Source organism: Neovison vison, chromosome 7, assembly GCF_020171115.1.
Source record: "Neovison vison isolate M4711 chromosome 7, ASM_NN_V1, whole genome shotgun sequence".
In the NCBI taxonomy this organism is placed as follows: Eukaryota; Metazoa; Chordata; class Mammalia; order Carnivora; family Mustelidae; genus Neogale; species Neogale vison.
The window spans coordinates 48914875-48938453 of record NC_058097.1 but is presented as its reverse complement, the minus strand read 5'-3'; the positions used below and the strand labels follow the sequence as shown (position 1 = coordinate 48938453).

The 23579-nt window shown below is 44.8% G+C and overlaps 2 protein-coding genes and 1 long non-coding RNA gene across 3 annotated transcripts in view; 1 reads left to right on the top strand and 2 right to left on the bottom strand.

Annotated features, from left to right (window-relative positions):
- LOC122911695 (zinc finger protein 677-like) overlaps nucleotides 1-23579 on the bottom strand; it is a 96172-nt gene that overhangs the window by 16265 nt on the left and 56328 nt on the right.
- Nucleotides 1777-4406, bottom strand: LOC122911750. The gene is made up of 2 exons (XR_006385508.1): nucleotides 4358-4406; nucleotides 1777-1869 (listed from the first exon to the last, which is right to left on the bottom strand). It is a non-coding gene; the product is annotated as an uncharacterized LOC122911750 (long non-coding RNA).
- LOC122911713 (zinc finger protein 665-like) lies at nucleotides 7376-18059 on the top strand. Its single transcript, XM_044256692.1, has 4 exons — nucleotides 7376-7440; nucleotides 9688-9780; nucleotides 11360-11486; nucleotides 15313-18059. Exons 2-4 carry the CDS (start codon nucleotides 9766-9768, stop codon nucleotides 16824-16826), a joined length of 1656 nt encoding a protein of 551 aa, XP_044112627.1. The 5' UTR covers nucleotides 7376-7440; nucleotides 9688-9765; the 3' UTR covers nucleotides 16827-18059.

Genomic DNA, 23579 nt, shown 5'->3' with positions numbered 1-23579 from the left:
ACGTTTCACTGCAAAACACTGCTAAACTAAGACAGACACAAGCATGTATGTAAAGAATTAAACCACAAAATATAAGATAGCTCCTAAAAATACATCAAAGGAAAACAGCAAAGTATGAAAAACCATGTTTGACTCTACAAAAATAATGCAAATTACAAGTTGGTAGAAAATGGAAATACAAGGGATTGTCCTTCCCCCCCCAATTTTCAAAACACAAAGAGATTACAGCACCAAGTTTTGCTTACATTGGCAGGGGAGGGAGTCACACATGTGGGACGGGGTACTTTGCAGCTTCAGGGGACTGCATCGGACAGAATCTGTCCCCGTGTAATGCACCGTCTTCCACCTGGTAATCACAGTTCAAGTTACCCAACCCAGAGAAGTCCCCTGACGTCTGCAGAGAGAGATGGGTCTGCTCATACGCAGCCACTGTGGCATTCTTTATACCAGTGAAAGATGGTGAATGTCCCACACGTCTTCATTAAGAGACTGCCCCTGTGAGGATCGAAGAGCGAGTTGTGTCTCTGTTTATTAACATGAAAACAACGACTAGACATGCTGGGTACATTTTTTTTTAATTTGCAAAATAAAATGTTACAACAAGCTTCAGTGAGCGTTTTTTTCTAAAATTTTATAACAATGTGTAAATGCATTTTTGTAAGGTTTGAACTGCTTCTTGCCACGGAACTGACAACAGTGGTTCCCCACTGAGACATGAACAGTGGAGGGCAGGACAGGGAAGGGTATCCCCTTCCCATTATGTCTTACTGCCTAAGCTGCTGCTTTGTGAGGAGTTTCATCAGTCAGTACATCATACACACGAGTCACTCATCCATGTGATACTGAAAATAAACGAGATACAATACTTAAAAATACTGGTGGAACCAGAATTTGCCCTCTGACAGCAGAGAGTTCTGTGCTCTGCATCTTGGCTACATAACCACAATTTTTATCAAAAACATCTGCACAAGAGTTGCTACAGGAACACCATGGTCTCTGTGAGATAAATGCGCTGAGAATGATTTTTAAAAACCTCTTACTGTTATTGGGGCACCTGGGTGGCTCAGTGGGTTAAGCCGCTGCCTTTGGCTCAGGCCATGATCTCGAGTTCCCGGGATCGAGTCCCGCATCGGGCTCTCTGCTCAGCGGGGAGCCTGCTTCCTCCTCTCTCTCTCTCTGCCTGCCTCTCTGCCTACTTGTGATCTCTCTCTGTCAAATAAATAAATAAAATCTTTAAAAAAAAAAAAAACTCTTACTGTTATTTAGGTTGATTCCATTTTTAAAGCCAATTATGGATGAAAACATCCTACTGATAATCTATTCCTGAACTTTATTCTAAATCGTTATTCTAAATTGTATTTTAGAACCAGAAACACTATGTGTGGTTCACTTGTTTAGCTTTGAATGCATTATAAAGTCAGGCAGGGCTGATTTCCTCTTCTTGTGCTTGTTTTCCAGAATTTTCCAACTATCCATACACGTTAATATGTGACTTCCACATGTAGCTTCTTGGCTCCTGGTCTGACAGCTGACAGCATACACCTGATGTGAAGCCCACCAGGATGCAGGATGCATCCGGGGTGCCCCCTCACAGGCTCCACGTCACTGGGGCACAAGGAGATGGAATCTGAGGGGAGGGAGACGGACTGAGGGAAGGCCTGGGGGAGTGTGCACAGACACGACTCAGCTGGACACTTCAGGGTCAGAGAAGGTGAGAGTCCTTCAAGGGCGCAGCAGGAATGAGAGACAGAAAGTCATCCCAGAATATGACTGTACCTGACAGCCAGCCATTCCTGACTCCTTCCTTTCCTCTTCCTCCTCGTCCACGCTGCTGCTTCCTCAGACAAGACTGGCCTTGAGAATTCAATCCTAGGGGTCAAGAAGCTGCAGTTGAATGCTTAGAATCAATCGACGTCCTTCCTGTACCACAACATCAAACACGAAGCCCTCTCTGGGTGGAAAAGACAGTCCTCTGCTGCCCACTGCCACAGGAGGAGGCACAGGGACAGTGACTTCCTCCAGACACCAACCAGCGAGTGTCCCCACCCCTTTCTTCAGAACTGGCTCCTGACCAAGTGAAGCCCCCCACAACACTCGGCAGCAGTGGGGACCTGGGCTGGACCCGACACTCCCCTCCAGGTCACAGACCCGCCCTGATCACACCCCACACAGAGCATGCCCCCCCTCCCCCGGGTCAGGTGCTGCTGTCAGCCTCCCGAGATGGAGGACCCAGAGCCTTGGTGATGCTGGATCCACACCGGAAGCACATAGGGCACTTTAAGTGGTACTGAGGCTGAGTCCTATCCTCCCCTCCAACCACTGCAGGGGGCATCTCTGGGAGGGACACAGGAGCTGTATCTGCAAAATGCCTCAGCAGTCCCGCATGACGCTGGGTGTAGCACACTCACAGCCCAGCACACCTACTTTCTGGCTCTGCTCGCCCCTGGGCCCTGCTGTCATGAGTGTCCAGCCAGTGGAAGGGGAAGAAGCAGAGAAACATGCAGAGCAGGCAAAAGGGACCAGAACTGAGGGTGAGGGAGCACATGGACAGTTAAAGGGAATGGAAGATGAAGGGACAGAAGCCAGAGAAGGTATCACTGACAGGTGATCTCAGAACCAAAGACCCAAGGAAAGAAGAGGTTTTGCCACTTGCATGTGAGGGGCCAGAGACTTCTAGGCAGAAGGGCACCCATGTGAAGACCCTGGGATGGTGGCATTCTAGGCTCCAGAAAGGACAGGGAGGCCTGTATGGCTGGAGCAGGGTGAGTGGAGGAGACAAAGAGCAGGTAAGATCAGAGTATTAAAGCAAGCAGATCAGAAAGTTCCAGAGCAGATCAGAATTCTTCACACTTTTTCTCCCATACCTCAGAAGACTTTTGGAAACCATGTATCCCCTTATCCATCTTGAGTAAACATCTAATTTTTATTTTTGTCCTAAGTTAAAATACTAATAAGTAACAGTTTGTATACTTTGCAAACATGCCAGGATGCCCCCCTAGGCTGTAGGAAATACAGGGTCGCCCTACAAGCAGCGGCAGACTGCAGGAGACACCTGGAGGAGTTTGTGGGGTCATCGCTGGATATATTAAGGGGAAGATGTCAGACTATCATCACAGCAGAGATGTCACAGAGACAGCTGGATACAGGGCCCTGGTTTCAGAAAAGAGTCCGTTGGTCTGGGTGGAGTGGTGCAAAGTGACGTCGGTGTTCAGAGTTATAAGATGGACTGACATGGAAAGGTAGGAGGTGGAGAAAGAAGAGAAGGGGTTCAGGGAATAAGCCAAGGGGTGACCGGAAGATAGATCTGCTTTAAAAAAAAAAAAATACTGGGATGTGGAAACCCAAGAGAAAGTGCTTCAGGTCCCCAGTGACTCAGACTGGAGAGTGTCTCAGCAGCATGGTGGATATGAAAGTGAGGACTGGGGTGCCTGGGTGGCTCAGGTGGTTAAGCGTCTGCCTTTGGCAGCCAGTGTCCAACGTCAATGCAGGAAAGAGAAACTTGTTCCTTTCCTCAAACTGGACGGGCCCCACATCCAGAGCTCTCTGCTGTAGCCATCCAGTGGGTCTGGATTTTTGTTCTGAGGGCAACAGGAAGCCAACGAAGGGATTAAAACCAGGGGATTCCTTCCAGGCTCTGTTTGTCCCTCTGCCGTCACCCATTGCCCGTTTTTCTGTCCCAGCACCACCTCTGTCTGCCACGGCTCCAATTCTTCTATTCTTCTCTGAAGGTCTCAGTCAGATGTATCTGCTCCTTCCTGCCCCACTCCTACCACCAGTTAAGGTGACTTTCGTCTAATGTGCTACCCTTCACCTCTCTGGAGATACGTTTTAATCTGGATCTCTCTATTGTCCCTCTACTTTCTCTGGTTCACTCCACTCGTACTCTCTCTCCACATCCACCTGCTCTACACTGTTCTACCCTTTCTTCCTGTCTCACACACGTAGTTTTCTCACTCTCTCTGGCTGTCTGTTCGCCTCACACCCTCACACAAGTATAGAATAAAGATGTTCTTTGCCTGGGAAGAAGCCCTACTTTCTAGTAGGGCTTCGGGAACGCAAACACCATGACAAGCACAGCCAGTGGCATGCGGTTTGTGCGGAAGAAACCCTAAGGCGGCGAGTACAAAGGAGAGGACTGCCGGCTCCGGAGGTCGCGTAGGTGGAGGGGGCGTCAGGGGATAGGGAACCCCAAGGCCATGGAGACGTGGCGGCCGGTTCTGCACGAGCGCCTCCGCCCTGGGGGACAGGGAGGGAAGGCTCCACACACAGCGCGGCTCAGAGGGGCAGGGGCCGGAGCATGGCGGGAGTACTCGAGGGTTTTTTCCAGCAGGAAGAAGATGAGGCAGGCGCTGTCTACCTGGACGGAAAGCGAGCATCCGCCCCGGCGACTTTAACTCCAAACAGACGTGAACCCCTGGACCCACAGTGGAGCCCCCAGGCCTGGAATGTCTTGATGATGCTGCCGGGAATCATCGGGCGCAGGACACGTGGGCGAAGGGGTTTTATCGTACGTGGCGATCCCGAACCCTGGGTGCTGAGGACCGCAGCCCGGGGGCGGGGGGACGGTCCCGCAAAGACCAGTGTTGAACAAGAAAATCTGACACTGACTCTACCTGACTATGCCCTTCCTTCCGCTTCTGCGTCTGCAAGACGCTGCGCGTGCGCGTCGTGTGACGGGCGGGGTGAGGGGGAGGGCGAGCCACGGACGGTGGCCTGGACTGGACAAAAGGGGCGAGACCCACGTAAGGGAGGAATCTGGACCCGCCCGGCCTCGGGAAGTTTCCTGCCTTTTCAAGCCCAAAGTACTTCGGTGTCTCGCGGACCGAACAGTCTCCTGGCTAATTTAAATTAATGTTTCAAACAACGTCAGATTAGAATTGTGTATTCTATTAGAAGCTGAGATATTTTCCTGTTAAATTGGAACCGGTTTTGCATTTTTTTTAAAAGATTTTATTTATTTATTTGACAAAGAGATCACAAGTTGGGGGGGCAGGCTCCCTGCTGCGCAGAGAGCCGGACGTGAGGCTCGATAGTAGGACCCTGAGATCATGACCTGAGCTGAAGGCAGAGGCTTTAACCCACTGAGCCACCCAGGCGCCCCTAAATTGGAACCGGTTTAAGTAAAAGCTCAGCGGGTGGTGTTGGGGAATTCAATTTTTTAAAAAATCGTCTCACAAGCCAGCAATCCTCTCCACAAAAGTGTACAGAAAGAAAACAGTTTCATTAGTGAATAAGCATTAAACCAGAATGTGCTGTGCATCAGAGGCAGTCTTGAGAGACTGCAAAAATGAATCTCACTGCAAAAATGAATCTCACCCTGTGAGAGAAGACAAGGCGATACGACCGATTACATACGAGTTCTCAAGAAAGATCATAACTAGTCCTCCCGAAGACAGGACAGCACCATTTGTCATACATGGTTCTTCCTGACATAACCAGGTAAGCTGGTGGCCGTTTGTGTTAGCTAATTGGATTTAACCAAAGGGAAAACAAACTTATCTTTATGACAGGAGGGAGTTTTGCCACTAGGAACAAGGCAACTTATGAGTTAGGCACCTATCCTTCCACAAGAATTGGGAGATAAAGAGATATCCCCTTTTATGTTTATATTTCAGAGAGGGCTCCCAGATCCTTGAGCAAACATTCCTGAGTTACAGTGTTGGTAAGAGCCTGATTTAGCTTTTCAAAGATGTACAAACATTTCAAACAGGAAGGCAAAGAACTTACAAGTTTCTAAGGGAAATGCTCTAGGAAAAGGGAGAAAGAGAAGTCTCTTCGCTTTTTCTTCCCCCAAGAGGGAAGAAAAGAAAAATACTCTCACATTTTTAAATGTGAAAAGAAAGAGGTTTTCACATTTTTAGTTTACATTTTTCCTTACAGAAACAACATACATTCGTTTCATTAAAACAATATTGTTTTTTGACACCCACGATGTGCTCACATGTCAGGAACTGTGCTGGGAACTTCACATACCGTTTGTGAGTTAATTCTTGTAATACCCTGGGAATTGGGTTTTAGATAACCATTTTCCTCAGGAGGATTTAGATGCAGGGCTTTCCCTTTCTGCGGGCAGGTTCCCTGTGTGTCTTCTGTTTCCTTATGACTGATCGTTAAAATGCTCTTCATGTGACAATAGCTCAATATACACAGAAGAAAAAAAAGCGAAGGAGTGGTGGGGTTAGTGGGAGGGATTTACTGATAGCTTGCTCATTTGTGCTCAGTCATTTTTTTTTTTTTTTTTAACATGCGGAGTGACCAGCACGTCCCCGGAGTTGGAGACATTGTGCTTGGCAGAATTCTCTACCCATAGGTTATAACCAAAAGAGCAAATTTTCACTTATCTCTTTTTTTTTTTTTTTAAGAGAGATAGCAAGAGAGGGAACACAAGCATGTGTTCTCTCTCTAGAAGTAGGCTCCCCACTGAGCAAGGAGACCAATGGCTGGCTAGTACAGCCAGGCTCCCCAGTAAAATTTTTAAATAAAAAACATGGTTTCTAATTATCTTCAGTGTGACTGTAAAGTGAATTTGAAATTATATTTAGAAATTACGACTTAACCATATTGTGATGCCAACAGCGTTTATCTCAAATGCATTTGAGTATAATTCATCTCAAGTGTGGAATGATAGAAGTATAAAAACAGCGATGCAATTTAATCTTTTTTAAAAGTTAATGCTTTTTAAAAAGCAATAAATTATCACATGCCTTAATTTTCCAAGTCCCACACCTCAGGTCTTGTCCCTGGGAAAGTCTCCGGAACACCACAGGGTTGAGTCACCGACTTAGAATTGAATGGAGAGTAGAAAAGGAAATGATGTTCTGGGTGCCCTAATGAGATTGCACATTCTGCCCAGGCAGAATTTGAGTTTCACGTTCTAGTACGCACTGCCTAGGCCTATTCCAGTTTTTGGTTAAGTTGCAACAGTGTTCCAGAATTCGCCCACCGCCCACATCTACCTCGCTCCGAGGTCCCAGCTCCCAGATCTCGGAGCTGTTTCAGCTTCTCCGGCGGGACTTGCGGATTTTGACTTGAACCGTTTTCAGCTGTGAAGAGGGTAACATCTTACTCTCCAACAGAAGTGGCGTCCACAAAACTCTCAGCTTTTACCTTAAAACTGAAACATTAACTTGAAACAAAAAGCAATGCTGCTGTCCTGGCGAAGAAACAGTACTCAAGTATCACTAAACCCTAAACACCTGGGAGCTACTCCCAGGTCCTGACCCCGCGTGGGCTCCGCGCATCCTGGCCTGTCCCCAGCCAACGCCTCGTCTCTATGGTTACCGCTAGCCCTTGAGGCCCCTCCTTCCGCCCCGCGCGGTCCCTACGCAGGCCTGGCTTTGCTCTGCGCCCCGCCCAGGCCCCGCCTCTTCCCTCTGCGCGCGCGCAGAGGTCTGCAGACCCGGAAGCGGGTTTCGTGGAGCCGAGGCCAGTCTGTGGAGTGTGAGTTTCGTCTTTATTGTTTAAACCTGCGCCTCGCAGTACCCCTGGTCTACCCCCGGGGTGTGGGGGCCGCTAAAATCCCTGCACCACCCCTTCAGCCCCCCCCCCCCCCGAAATTCAGACGCTCCTTTGGAGGCCGGGGGCTTCCTTTTGGGTTTGAAATCCGTGAGGTTGGTGCGCGCAGTTCTCGGCCCCTAGGGGGCAGCGCCGGCCGCCCCTCAGGAGAGGCCGGTTCTCATCTGGGCCGGGAGGTTCGGAGAACTCGGCCCTCCCGGGAGACGCTCGCACTGCCCCTCATCTCGCGTCCCTCTCCGCGGGCTCTTCCGCTCCCCGGGTCTCCGCCCGTCAGTCCTCGCCTCTCCTCACTCTGTGTTGGGAAGTGACTAAAAAGGTCCTGTCTTGAGACAGAGCACCCCGCCCCGGATAATGTGCTCTTGTGGGAGGTGAGCCTCTTATCCCAACCCCCTCCTGGGTGAGAGGAACGCGGAGGAGCGGAGGGGCTGTCCACCTTCCAAGCACATGTCCCATCCCCTTACTAGCAAAACGAGATGATTCGGGAAGAAGCAGAGGAATTGCGGTTTGGGACGTGCATGGCGTGCATAGGCTAGTCGGGAAAGGAAAGGAAGGTCAGCTTTCATTTTTAGGAGATTGGGGAGGGTTGCTTTAAAGAAAACTTCATTGGAGAAGAACAAGAGTTGGAGGTGGTGGCGGTTTTTCAGTGGTAGCACGTGGTGGTTAGTGCATTTATTGTTGGGGCAGGAGGGAGCTTCCTTTTTTTTTTCTTACAAGCAGGAGATGAAATTCTCATAAAAAAATACCCTACCTGGGGCGCCTGGGTGGCTCAGTGGGTTAAAGCCTCTGCCTTTGGTTCAGGTCATGATCCCAGTGTCCTGGGATCGAGCCCCACTTTGGGCTCTCTGCTCTGCAGGGAGCCTGCTTCCTCCTCCTCTCTCTCTCTCTGCCTGCCTCTCTTCCTACTTGTGATCTCTGTCTGTCAAATGTATAAATAAAATCTTTTTTAAAAAAGAATACCCTCCCGTGTTAAAAATAGCTCTTATCTCCCCTTTTCCTGCTGGTAAAGTAGGCTGCAGGGAGTGGTACTTGCCTGAGAGCTCCTGCCTACTCCGTTTTAAATGAGGTTTCCTTATTTATTTTCACAAGACCCACTGTGAGAATTATAGAAAAATGAACAAAGGAAAATGAGGGAGGACCACAAACAGATGGCAAAGTAGCAGCTGTGGGAGAAAAGAAGATTGAGAAATTTAGAGTAAGAAGGAAATCTCCAGGGAGATCATGGAAAACAAAATGTGGAGAGGCCCCCCCCTTTTTCTGGGAGGAGCTCTTGATGGGCGGGTGGGGGGCCTCCAGTAACAAAGGGGAAGCCACTTCACAGGCAGTAAGGGGAGAGTTTAAAAGAATTGGAATTGTGGCAGGGGCGAATGGGTGCCCAGTGGGTTAAACATCAAACTCTCTTGGTATCTCAAGTCATGATCTCCGTGTTGTAGGTTGGGGCCCCAAGTCAGGCTCTGGGTTTAGTGGGGAGTCTGCTCAGGAGTCTCTTTCTCCCTCTGCATCCCCCATCCTATGAGCTCACTCTCTCTCTAAAATAAATAAATAAATCTTTTTTAAAAGAGTTGAAGTCATGGCCTGCATGTTCCTTCTAGCTCCTGCCCCTTCCAGATCTGGGCGCTGGCGACAGCAGTGCCCACGGGCGAGCAGAGCCAGAAGGTGGGAGGTGTGCTGGGCATTTTGCAGATACAGCTCCGGTGTCCCTCCCAGAGATGCCCCCTGCAGTGGTTGGAGGGGAGGATAGGACTCAGCCTCAGTACCACTTAAAGTGCCCCACGTGCTTCCGGTGTGGATCCAGCATCACCAAGGCTCTGGGTCCTCCATCTTGGGAGGCTGACAGCAGCACCTGACCCCGGGGGAGGGGGGGTGCGTGCTCTGTGTGGGGTGTGATCAGGGCGGGTCTGTGACCTGGAGGGGAGTGTCGGGTCCAACCCAGTTCCCCACTGCTGCCGTGTGTTGTGGGGGGCTTCACCTGGGCAGGAGCCAGTTCTGAAGAAAGGGGTGGGGACACTCGCTGGTTGGTGTCTGGAGGAAGTCACTGTCCCTGTGCCCCCTCCTGTGGCAGTGGGCAGCAGAGGACTGTCTTTTCCACCCGGAGAGGGCTTCGTATTTGATGTTGTGGTACAGGAAGGACGTCGATTGATTCTAAGCATTCAACTGCAGCTTCTTGACCCCTAGGATTGAATTCTCAAGGCCAGTCTTGTCTGAGGAATCAGCAACGTGGACGAGGAGGAAGAGGAAAGGAAGGAGTCAGGAATGGCTGGCTGTCAGGTACAGTCATATTCTGGAATGACCTTCTGTCTCTCATTCCTGCTGCGCCCTTGAAGGACTCTCACCTTCTCTGACCCTGAAGTGTCCAGCTGAGTTGTGTCTGTGCACACTCCCTTTCCCTCAGTCCGTCTCCCTCCACTCAGATTCCATCCCCTTGTGCCCCAGTGACGTGGAGCCTGTGAGGGGACCCCTTTGTGTCCTGGAGAGCTGACTCCTTATTTCAGTACATTTGAGCGTGTATATATGTGTGTGTGCATGTGTAGACGCGCAAGTCCCTAGTTTTTGAAAAGACATTATCATTATTTCATAAATAAGTCATTAATTGTTGAAGTGAAATCTTAAGCATTTTCCACAACTGTACATTTTTCCTAGTCTAACACAAGTTAAACAGTATAAAAAGAGTGACGTGTGCATGTATAATGACCTTTTATGCATCTCCACGTTGTTGGCCTTGAACTTGTTTCAGATTGTGTCAGGGAGCCCTCTCTCAGTCTACTCTTGATGCTGTCTGGTGATATGTTTACTTGTTTAGGTTCATTTCCAAAGCCTAAACATCTGGATTCAGGAGCTTATTCTGCCATTTCTTAGCATTTGACCTTGGGCGGGTTTCGGGGAATGTGCGTGACACGGGTGTCTCCTCAGGAAGGTGGGAACAGATCTTTCTTCAGTGAGTGATGTTGTTACAGTTTGTGCATGTAAAGCATTTAGCACAATGCCTGCCACACGGGAAGCATTCAAGAGCTTCTGTTCTTTGCTGTTGCTATCATGATCCTAGTTTTTAGATTCTGGTCTTTCTCCAAAGTCATTGTGGATATTGTCCACTTGTGCTCTAGCCCATCTGGGTATTGAGTATCACTGAGTGTCTAAAACACAATATATAACACTTCTTTTTTTTTTTATTAACATATAATGTATTATCTGCCCCAGGGGTATAGGGCTGTGAATCATCAGGCGTACACACTTCACAGCACTCACCCTAGCACACACCCTCCCTAATGTCCATAGCCTAAATAACACTTATTGTGGGTAGCCCTGTATTGATTGTCTGTTTTTTTAAAGTTTGTTTATTTTTTCTTATTAATCTCAACATCCAGCGTGGGGCTCAAACTCACAACCCCAGGATTAAGACTCACATGCTCCTCCAGCTGAACCAGCCAGGCACCCCTGATTTCCTATTTTTATATTTCTTCTATTGTCCACAGAAATGAAAAAAAAAAGCCATCCCAAGAGGCCATCCTAACCTCTTATGGAAAATATATTAGGCCAAAATAAGGGACATAGAACTTGTTGAGAAGTACCTTCCGTGGACCTGTAAGAACACCCACTTCATGGCGGGGGGGTGGGGGGTTGGTGTACCAGGTGGTGGGTATTATAGAGGGCACAGCTTGCAAGGAGCACTGGGTGTGGTGAAAAAATAATGAATACTGTTTTTCTGAAAATAAATAAATTGGGGAAAAAAAAAAAAAGAACACCCACTTCATCTGAATCCCTCCCTACGCATCTCTCCTCTTTTCATTTTATGTGAAGGTAAGAACTCTCCCCACAGCTCCTTGGTGAGATGTTTGTGTTCTCTTTTCAGGGATGGTTGACCTTCAGGGATGTGGCCATCGAATTCTCTCGGGAGGAGTGGGAGTGCCTGGACCCTGCCCAGAGGGCCTTGTACAGGGATGTGATGGTGGAGAACTACCGGAACCTGGTCTCCCTGGGTGAGGAAAACGTCCCTCCAGAAGTTGGGGTCTGCCCTTGGGTATCTTTGTATTTTCCCTTGTTTGCCTCCTGGGAGCCCCTGCCCTGCTTGGCTGAGATCGAAGCCCTGTTGACTCAGAAATGAATGGGGCTTCTGGACTTTCCATTTACACTTTCTTCCGATGATCTGCGCACTTCATCAGGCATGGTGCCAGAGCTCAAGTGTGCATAAAGCCTTAGGAAAAACAAAATATCCAGTTCCATTTTTCTACCCCTGTGCTCTTGATTCCCTAGTTCTCAGAAGACAGTGAGATATTCATAGAAACTGTGCTCTAACTCAGAGAAGGCAGTGGGCGGATGAATTTTTGAATCCGTTTTTCGGCTTTACTGACAAAATTACGTTTAACGTGTACCCCACGATGATTTGAAATACACATAAATCATGGAAGGATTTCCATAGTCAAGTTAATTAAGATCTATTACCTCACTTGTTTTCTTTCTTTCTTTGCTCCTTTGGTAAGTACACCTAAGCTCTATTCTCTGAGCAGTTTCCAATTACACAATATTATCAACTGTAGTCGCCATGTTGTGCATTAGTTCCTCAGACCTTATTTACTACGTAGCTGAAACTCTGTCCCTTTTTACCGGTGTTTCACCATTTCCCCTCGGCCTCGCCCTCAGCAGCCACCCAGCCTCCCTGTGTCTAAACATGGTTTCTTCCACTGTCGTCACCTCCCCCCATGTTAAATGTCTTCCGTTCTTGCCCGACATCCATACCATAATTCCTAGAGTTAAGAATGGGACAGCGTAATGCTATTTGCCTCATCATTTCCTTCTTTTATTCTGAGGTGGAAATTCTAACTGCCCTAGTACACTTATCTTCCCACAGATTGGCAAGTTCAGTCCCTTGTCCCATGTGCTCTTCCCCTTGTGCCGTCCACTGCTGACCTTCCTTCTGGCCTTTCCTTACACGGTACCTTGACTGGGATGTACTGCACTGTCGCTTACTAGCATATTAATTTTGTACTCTTGAACAGCCTCATTCCCACAGGAGCCCCTCACCAGCTGCACTGCTGACTGTAAGGAGCGGTCCTGGTTTATCCACTGTATCACTGTTCCCGGACACTATGGCAGTCCATAAGTGCAGGGGGTGGTGAGGCACTCAGCATGGCTGAGTAATACTGTCGGCAACACAACACAGCTCTGGGGTCTCCACTGAAGTACTTATCTCGGAGCTCCTGATCTTGGCTGTGACGTGTAGGCAGTCGTGCATAAGAATCCATTGTCTGAACCCACAGGCCCAGGTCAATCATGTTGCTCTAACTTACTTTCTCTATAAATAGGGGTTAGAAACACAAACCCCATGTGCCTACTGGCACTATTTAAATAACAGTGAAAATCTGGGGACTCCTGGGTGGCTCAGTCAGTTAAGCATCTAACTCTTGATTTTGGCACAGGCATTGATCTCAAGGTGATGAGTTCAAGCCCTGCAATGGGCTGCACGTTGGGCATGGAGCCTGCTTTAAAAAAATAATAATAATGATAGTATACTTAAAAGCTTTTTTTTTTCTTTAAGGTTTTTTTTTAAATTATTATTATTATTTGACAGAGGTCACAGGTAGGCAGAGGGGCAGGCAGAAAGAGAGAGAGGGAGAAGCAGACTCCCTTCTGAGCAGAGAGCCCAATGTGGGACTTGATCCCAGGACCCTGGGATGATGACTTGAGCCAAAGGCCGAGGCTTTAACCCACTGAGCCACCCAGGTGCCCTTTTTTTTTTTTTTTAAAAGATTTTATTTATTTATTTGAGAGAGAGTGCATGCACACGAGTGGTGGGAGGGGCAAAGGGAGAGGGAAAAGCAGTCTCCCCACAGGGAGCTTCACAAAGATGTGGGGCTCAATCCTAGGACCCCAGGATCATGACCTGAGCTGAAGACAGACATTTAACTGATTGAGCCACCCAGGCGCTGCTTATTTCAAGGCTTTTAACCATGTCAGCACCATTAGAAGATTTAGAATATTACATGTTTCATAGTAAAGTCTCAGAAATTCTTTTGCTTAGTAAGATACAGCAACCTTCCATCACAGTTTTAACCAGTTGGCCTTTTGCTTATGTCTTGGCTCAGGCTGCCATCCCACGTACCATAAACCAGGTGGCTTAAGTGACAGAAATTTACTTCTCGCAGTGCTGGAGGCTGGCAAGTCTAAAATCTTAGTGCTGATTGTTCAGTTCCTGATGGCACGCGCTCTCTCTGGTTTAGAACACAGTATTCTTGCTGTGTTTTTGCGTGAGGGCAAGAGTGAGAGGCAGTAAGTACTCAGACATCTTCTGGCATCTCTAATCCCATTGCTGGTACGCCACCTTTAGACCTGCCTGAGACCCCCCTCCTCCGACAGCATCATACTGGGGTGGACACAGACTTTCAGACCACGCAGCCTGCTTTACATTTTGTAGGATTTCATTCTGCAATTTTGTTCAGACAGTATTTGATCTGGCCTTAGTTAAGAAGGTTTTCATGCACAAGCTCTTTCTTACATATACTTTGTGGCTGAGGACCTAGAAAATTAAAGAACATTGTGTAGATAGGGAATTGCTCTGCTGCTTGGCTGTTCTATAAAATCACAGTTGTGATTTATGGGGTGCCTGGCTGGCTCAGTTGGTGGAGCCTTTGACTTTTGATCTCCGAGTCATGAGTTCGAGCCCCACATTGGGTACAGAGATTACTTTAAAAAAGTCGTAATTGTGATTTCTGACTTCTTTCCCCAATTATTATTCTTTTCTAAGATTTTGTTTATTTATTTGACAGAGTGAGATACAGGCGAGAGAGGAAACACAAGCAGAGGGGGAGTGGGAGAGAGAGAAGCAGGCTTCCTGCTGAGCAGTCAGCGGCACTCGGGGCTCCCAGGACCTTGGGATCATGACCTGAGCTGAAGGCAGACACTTAACAACTGAGCCAACCAGGCGCCCCAATTATTATTCTTTATAATGTTAAGTATTTCTCTGACTTGAGACTTCAAAAGAGAGTGGTCTTAACACAAATTCCCGTTCTCGTATTATGTGCTAGTTCCAGAATAGAAGCCCTTGCTTTTTTTTTTTTTGAGAGACAGTTGTTAAGAATTCCACAAACTATAATTTTGTGTAATTGTGGTTATTATTTCTGTCCTGATTTCATTGTAGGTTACTAGAATGTTTTATGAATTGTCAATTGTCGTGATTTATTTTTCCAAATATATAATGCAGTGTAACTGATTGGTCAGTATTGCAAAATGGCCATTCCCAATGAATATAATTTTATAACCAGTATTATTCAGAAAAATATTTTTATAACTTTGATTAAATTCTTCCTCATTTTCCCAGTGCTGCTCTGGTTTTCTAATTGAAAATTGCTATTGACTAGATTGCTCATCAGATAAGTTTCTTCTGGATCATTTAGCATTAGAGTATATCATATTGTACTTTAGCATTAATACCCAATAAATATGCAGTAAGTATGTATGGTATTTTTATCTCTTCAGATAGGAAACAGCTATATATTTTCTGTGAAGTGGTATGTGATTGGGGGCCATGATACCCCTTCTGTCAGGGCTAACATAAGTTTGCATACTGATTTTTCTTTTTCTTTTTTCTTTTTGCCATTGATTATTTAAAGTAGGCTTCTCTAAAAGTAATTTGAATTACATATAAGTACCTTTTTATCTTAAAGAATTCTATTCCTTTTGTGTTCCTAAAAAATTGAAGATCATGGTTCCTCTTCATAACTGATCAAAATATGTAGTACTTTTGGTGTAATTTGAGTATGAAGTTTTTCTAGAATTAATGGGAAACCTATGGTTCTTTATATCTTGTAGCCATCTCTCCCAAATGTATGATCAAGGAATTACCACCCAAAGAGAGCAGTAATACAGAGGAACTATCGCAGAGAGTAAAATTGGAAAGATATAAAAGCTGTGACACCGAAGATTATGCCTTTAGAGCAATCCAGAAAAATATTCATGACTTTGAGTATCAGTGGAGAGACAGTGAAAGAAATTACAAAGCCATGCTTGTGACCCTTAACAAAAATCTCATTGGTGGAAAGGATCACTATGGTAGAAGAGATGCGGGAAATAAGCCAACTGAAACCAGGTTTGGACTAAGCTTTCAGTCACATCTGGCTGGAGTGCAGATACTTCAGACCGAAGGGAAAATTTTTGAATGTTACCAAGTTGAGAATTCTCTCAACAATGGTTCTTCAGTTTCACTGCATCCCAGAATTCTTCCTAGTGTCCACATCAACATTTCTAATGAACACCGGCATGATATCTTGCATTCTTCATTACTTACACAAGACCAGAAAGCACACATTAGGGAAGAACCTTACAAACATGACAAAGCAGTTAATCCCAGTTCACACCTTACTAGACATCAGATCATCCATCCAGGAGAGAAACCATATAAATGTGATATATGTGGGAAGGTCTTCAGTCACAACTCCCACCTCGCATGTCATCGAAGAATTCACACCGGAGAGAAACCTTACAAATGCACTGAGTGTGGCAAGGTCTTCAGTCGCAATTCACACCTTATACGTCATCACAGAATTCACACTGGAGAGAAACCTTACCACTGCAATGAGTGTGGCAAAGCCTTTAGTGAGTGTTCAAGCCTTACTAACCATCAGGTAATCCATACTGGAGAGAAACCTTACAAGTGCAACGAATGTTGTAAGGTTTTCAGTCAGAGTTCAGGCCTTGCAAGCCATCGCAGAATTCATACTGGAGAGAAACCTTACAAATGTAATGAGTGTGGCAAAGCCTTTACGTATAGCTCACAACTCACTAACCACCAAGTAATCCATACTGGTGTAAAGCCTTACAAATGTACCGAGTGTGGCAAAGCCTTTAATCAGAGCTCGCATCTCACGAGACATCAAATAATCCACACAGGGGAGAAACATTACAAGTGTGACGAATGCGGGAAGGTCTTCAGTTACGACTCACACCTCGCACGTCATCGCAGGATTCATTCTGGAGAGAAGCCTTACCGGTGTAGCGAGTGTGGCAGAGCCTTTAGTATGTACTCAAGCCTTACTTACCACCAGGTAATCCATACTAGAGAGAAACCTTACAAATGTAACGAGTGCGGCAAGGTCTTTAGTCAGAGTTCGAGCCTTCCTAGTCATCGGAGAATTCATACTGGCGAGAAACCGTACACATGTACCCAGTGTGGCCGATCTTTTATTCAGCGCTCAAACCTCACTAGACATCAGATGATTCATACTGGAGAGAAACCATATAAATGTAATGTGTGTGGGAAGGTCTTCAGTCAAAATTCGAGCCTTGTGAGTCATCAGAGAATTCATACTGGAGAGTTACAAAGGTAGTAACAAAGCCTTTATGGTCAGTTCAAGCATGAATTAGCCTTAGAGAGTCCACACGAAAGAGAAGTCATAGAAATGCAGCGTATGGGGCAGAGGACTTACACAGGCTTCCCAGCTCCCTAGACATCGGGATACCCATCTCTGATGAAGCCACGTTAAGGTAATGTGCACGCTAAGGCTTTTGCCTGTGGATCGAAACTACAGAACATCACAGGCCTCATACTGGACAGCACCCTTGCAAGTGCAATAAATCTCAAGGCTTTCTGTCCAACATCCATGCCTTTGATGTCCTGACCGTATTTATACCAGAGAGAAACCTGCAGATTTACTGAACATCTAAAGGCCTTTAAAGCAACAGTGTGTCCTCGGCGTTCACCAGTTCGTCATAGAACAAAATAATTCATAATAGGAAGAAGTCTTACAAATGTAATGAATATTTTTATATTTCTTCCATGACTTCACAACAGAATCCACATCAGAGAATTCTTACGAGGAATAAAATAACTAAGTCTCAAGTTCTCTAAATTTAACCTGAGTTAGTACATACTGCAGAATGATTTTTAAAAAAAAAAAATACTTAAAACATACCACAGAATAATTTGAAGCCAAAATGTGATAAAACTCTAGATGGAAAAAAGGATACATAGAGATACAGCGAAGGTATCTAGAGCCTGAAGATACTATACTATGGTTTCTTTTCTAAATCGTTTCTAGTTTAAAGTATTTTTTTACACTTCACATTTAAAGCTGTGATCATTTTTGAGCTAATATTTGTACAGGTGTGAAGTTTTTGCAGAGATTTTTTGGGGGGGGTATGGAAATCAACTGATCCAGGATCTTTTCTCCCTTTTTTTTTTTTTTTTTTAAAACTCTCTCTTCATTCACTTTCCTCGGTACCTTTGTCCAAGCTCAGTTGGAAGTACTTGCATTTGACCATTTCTGGGTCCTCTCTTCTTTTCCATTGATTTGTGTGTCTCTTACTCCACAAATATAATGTGGGCTTGATTACGTTTCACTGTATTAGAAATCTAGAAGGAGTGATTGCGACCACTGTATTCTTCCTTTTCAGATGTTTTAGCTATTGTAGTTCCTTTGCCTTTCCTTATAACTTCTAGAATAATCTTGTTTGTATCTACAAAATATCTTGATGGAAATCCTGTTAAACCTGTGTGTCAATTTGCAGTCATTTGACATCGTTTCTATATTGTATCTTCCAATAAATGGCTGCGGTATGTCTGTTTGTGTGATCTTTTATAGTTTTTTGGGATCAAAATCCCATCAGTGTTTTGTTAAATTAACATGTCTGTACTTTTTCCTTTTCAAGCAGTCATATATATTGTATTTTTTATTTCAGTTTCCATGTGTTAATTGCTACTGCATTTGAAGTAAGGTAGATTTTTAAAAAATATATCTATTTTTTTAAAGAGAGAATGAGTGCAGGAGGTGCAAAAAGAGGGGAAGAGAGAGAATCTCAACAACACTCTGCACTGAGCACGGGGCTCAATCTCACGACCTTGAGATCGTGACCTGAGCCAAAATCAAAAGTCAGACACTTAACCGACTGAGCCACCCAGGTACCCCATGATGGATTTTGTAAGATGTTGATCTTGTGTCCTCAAAATTTACTCATCTCCCAGGGCACCTGGCTGGCTCAGTCAGAAGAGCGTGCAGTGCTCGATCTTTGGGTCATGAGTTCAAGCCCCATATTGGGTGTAGAGATTACTAGAACCAAAAACAAACTTAAACAATTTACTAATCTCACTTGCTTTAGAGATTTGTAGGTTCCTTGGGCTTTTCTACATATACTACTTCATTAGTTTCCTAATGCGGCTGTAAGAAATTATCAGAAACTAAATGCACTACAACAAAATAGTTTATTCTCTTACACTGCTCAGCATAAGACATCCTAAGCGGATTCACAGCACTGTTAACCTTGGTATTCCACGAGGAGTAGGTTTCCTTGCACTTTCCAAGTTCTGGAGACTGCGCATATGCTTTACCTCGTAGCCCACTGCCTCCAAGGTAGCATCTTGGTACTGTCCATCCTGATTCAGAGCAACAGCTTCTCTGTCTCCAACTCCACTGGCATCCTTCTCACACCCTCCTAATCACATCACATCTATCACATAATCCAGGATCATCTCCCATCTCAAGATCCTTAACTAGGACACATTTGCGAACTCCCTACATAGAATGTAACCCTCGCAGGTTATCGGGATGAGGCTGTGCCTGTCCTGTGTGTGTGTGTTTGGAGGGGGGGGGCTGCAAATACATTACCTTCTGTCAATGGGTAAACCGTTAACAACGCCTTTCTGGCCTCCTTCACTTTTCTGTCCTTAATTTCATGGGCTATAGTATGTTGACTAGCAGTGGTAACAGAGGATATCATTGCCTTATCCCCAGACTCTGTGGGGGAAATAGTCACGTTTGCTGTATAGGAAGGTTTTGTAACTGTTCTTTAGTGAGCTGAGGAAGTTTCCCTCTGTGGGTTGTATCCTTTGAATATTAACACCCTATCAGTTACATAGTTTGCAGGTCTTTTCTCCCATTCCATAGATAGCATTTTCACTCTTGGTGGATTCTTCTGCTGTGCATAAGCTTTTTTAAAAATAATTTTTTAGGGGCACCTGGGTGGCTCAGTGGGTTAAGCAGCTGCCTTCGGCTCAGGTCATGATCCTAAGGTCCTGGGATCCAGCCCTGCATTGGGCTCCCTGCTTGGTGGAGAGCCTGCTTCTCCCTCTGCCTGCTGCTCTGCCTACTTGTGCTTTCTGTCTCTCTGTCAAATAAATACAATCTTTAAAAAATAAAAGTTTTGAAAAATTTTATTTATTAGAACATGAAAGAGAAAGCACAAATAGGGAGAGGGAGAAGCAGACTCCCCACTGAGCAGGGAGCCCGACATGGGGCTTGATCCAAGGACCCTGGGATCATGGCCTGAGCTGAAGGCAGACACTTAAATGACTGAGCCAGGCGCCCCTGTGCAGAAACGTTGTAGTTTGTTGTGGTCACACCTGTCTGTTTTAGCTTATTTTCCCCCCTGTGCTTTTGGTGTCAAATTCAAAAACCATTCCACAGGCCAATGTCAAGAAACTTTTCCAGTTTTTTCTAGGAGTTTTACAGATTTGAGTCTTAGACTTTAAGTTTTTGATACTTTTTTTTTAGTTGATTTTATGTATGGTGTGAGATAAAGGTCCACTTTCAACTTCTGTGTGTGGATGGAGATCGCTTTCCCCAGCACCATGTACTGAAGGGACTGTCCTTTCCCCAGTGTGTGTTTTGGCACCAGTTTTGCACCTCAGGTGGCTGTAAATATATGAGATTATTTCTCCTCTGTCTAGCTGGGGTCTTGCAGGGTCTGATAGAGAATTATCAGTCCAGCCTCCCTATAAAATAGCCTCTTCGGGAATTGGGCTCTCTCACCCCTCCTCTTTGCCTCATCCTCACGTTCTTTCTCAGAACTGCTTAGAGGAGAATGGGGCTGCGGAGGGGGGAGCTCCTACCTGTTAATCTCCAGACGCCCAGATGCAAATGGGTGCAGAGGACTTAAAATTCGGTAAGTGAATTTATAGTTTTTGTTGCTTTTGTTGTTAAAAACCTGCGTTTTGGGGGTCCCTGGGTGGCTTGGGCTAGTGCTGTCTCACTCTCTGTGAAATAAAAAAATAAATAAATGAAAATAAAAATAAACCCTGTTTCAAGAGCTTTTTTTTTTTTAAGATTTTTATTTGAGAGAGAGTGAGTGAGCATGAGCAGTGGGGAGGGCAGAAACAGAGGGAAAAGCAGGCTCCCTGCTAAGGAGGGAGCCTGATGCGAGACCCAGGACCCCAGGATCATGACCTGAGCTGAAGACAGATGCTTAACTGGCCCAGCCACCCAGGCACTCTCAAGAGTTCTTGGATCACCAAGTCTTCCATTCCTAGGGGATCTTCTGGTTGTTCCACATGTCAAAGACAAAGTCATGAATGCAAGTGAACAAGCCATCAGAAAATTCCCTTGGCATCATTTCTACTTCCTCTCATATTTGTTTGTTTGTTTTTTAAAGATTTTTCATGCTCCGCTGAGCAGAGAGCCCGATGTGGGGCTCCATCCCAGGACCCTGAGATCATGACCTGGGCTGAAGGCAGAGGCTTAACCCACTGAGCCACCCAGATGCCCCGTTCATTTGTTTGTTCATTTGTTTTTTAAAGTAATCCCTAAGCCTAACATGGGGCTTGAAATCATGACCCCAAGATCAAGTTGCGTGTTCTACCAACTGAGCAAGCCAGGTCCCTCCCTTCAAGTAGATTTTAGCTGCCAATGTACAGAACATCACTCGTATTCATCAATGATAGGGTGAGCTGTTCCACACACAACACTTCTGAGACCAAATATGTGGGGTTTTCTCTGCACCAACCAATTCTCCAGCTCTCTGGACACCAACTCTGGGTCCTATAATTATAAATAAATAAATAATCTTTAAAAGACATCAAAAAGAAAGCAGTTTGACTTCTGAAGGTTGATGCAAAAATGAGTCATTAAAATATACAATATACTGCACAGGTTTTACTCCAGGCATGCCTGTATTTTAGTATTTCGTGGTGTTACACACCTTGCTGTGATATGATTACATTTCTCCCTTACACTAACATCTTCAGGACAGGACTTTAAGCATTTCAAGCTCTATTATATTTAAAATAGGAATGTATGCTCAGCACATAGGACGAGAAGGAAAGTTATTCTGACCCACAGTTCTCACCTACAATGAATACAGAACTTTATGTTAATGGCTGAATGTTAGAGGCATTTCTCTTAAGATAAGAAATAAAGAATTGAGAAACGATCCCTGTGTATCGCCACTTCTACCTCAGAATATATTGGAATTTGTAGCCACATACAGCCACTGTATGTATGTATGTATGTATTTATTTATTTATTTGACAGAGATCCCAACCAAGTAGGCAGAGAGGCAGGCAGAGAGAGAGGAAGGGAAGCAGGCTCTCTGCTGAGCAGAAAGCCTGATGTGGGGCTCAATCCAACACTGGGATTATTAATAGATTTTAAATTATTATTTAAAATTATTAATAGGGGCTCAATCCAACCCTGGGATCATGACCTGAGCTGAAGGCAGAGGCTTTAACCCACTGAGCCACCCGGGCGCCCCTCTTTTTGATGTCTTAATATCAGGGATATACTAGCAGTACTACATATTTTCGTGTTTTCTGCTGTACTGAAAAAAGTGTGAATGAGAAATGCGAATACCTCAAAAAAGTGGGAAAGTCTCCTGTAAGGCGATCACAGGCTTGTTGAATATTTCAAAGTTTTCAAGTCATCTGTTTTTCTGATTTCTAATTCTTTTAAACTCTGTTTTAGTAATCTATATTTATGGAAATAATTCTCAATTTTCAAGTTAAGATAAAGTTTGAAGTAATTCGTACAGGTTTTTAAAATCTATTAATAATCTTATTTACTGTAATTATATTGTTCATGTGTCTGCACAGCTTAAAATGACTATTTCAAAAGATCTACCTATTATATCAATTTTGATAAGATTACTTTTATGTAGTTTATGTGTTTTTCTATACCTCATTATATTCCGTATAATTCTCATTTCTGCCTTTTGCTGGATTTACTCTGTATCTTTTTAAAAATTCTTGATTTGGACCTGTAGAACATAAAATGTCCAGTGAAGTTTTAATATGTAAGTTTGCAGCTAACTTACTTCCTTTAGACGCTTCTTCATTAAATAAATATCAGAAGCTTGAACAAGAATTTTCTTGATTTTTCATGTACAAAAACTAGTTATCAAAACAAATAGTGACTATCTTTTAGGTGTTCAATATTTAAATATTACTGAAAGCACAGTTTTCTATATACTATAATTTGACAGATGATAAACATTATCTGTCTTATTACAAAATATCCTATATTATGTGTTTACATAAAATGAATAAACATTTTAGAATCTCTAAAAGAAGGTTTTATTTCAGCACAATTTAGGACAGCTGCCCCAAACCAACAATCTCCACAGGGATGAAAGTGCTCCAGAGAATTAAGAGGTTTTACAGGATTGTATAATTTTTGTCTATCTTGTAAAAGCTCAAAAGATTACAGATCAGCATTTAGTTAGGAACCCTCTCCACTTCCTCCTTTTCTCTGTGCATTAGATTCCTCTCCTTTTATCTCTGGACTTGCCTACTGATGTAGAAAAAACATGAGATTTTAAAGCTGATGGCCAAGAAAGAATTCTTGAGATGTCCTTGGTGCAAAAGGTGATTTTATTAAAGCATGGGGACAGGACGCTTGGGCAGAAAGAAGTTGCCCTGGGGTCATGAGGAGTGGCCCATTATATACTTTCAAATTGGGAGAGGGTTAGGGATAGGATAAGTCTCTAATGAATTTTGGAAACAAGGTTTCCAGGACTTTGAGGGGGCTAGCTGTTGTTGGGAAAAGGTCATTTACTACCATCTCTTAAAACCTGAGTCATGAGACCCTCCAGGAATGTATTAGTGGGCCATATGCTTGGGGGATGATTAGCAACAAGTATCTTGGGGGGAGGGAGAGGTTTATAGTTAAAGGAAGTCTCCAAAAGCAATTTTTACATGTTAAACAAAGAAGGCTTACAGAATCGTGAGGGAAGGTTGGGCTAGGATTGCCTTTTGTCCTAGGCAAAGTGTCCACACTGAGGCAGTTGAGCCCCTAGAGGAATGACACTCTGTCTGTTTCAAGGACTAGTCAATGGGCTGTAGGTAGTAGGGAAACTTAATAATTTTTCTTCTGCCT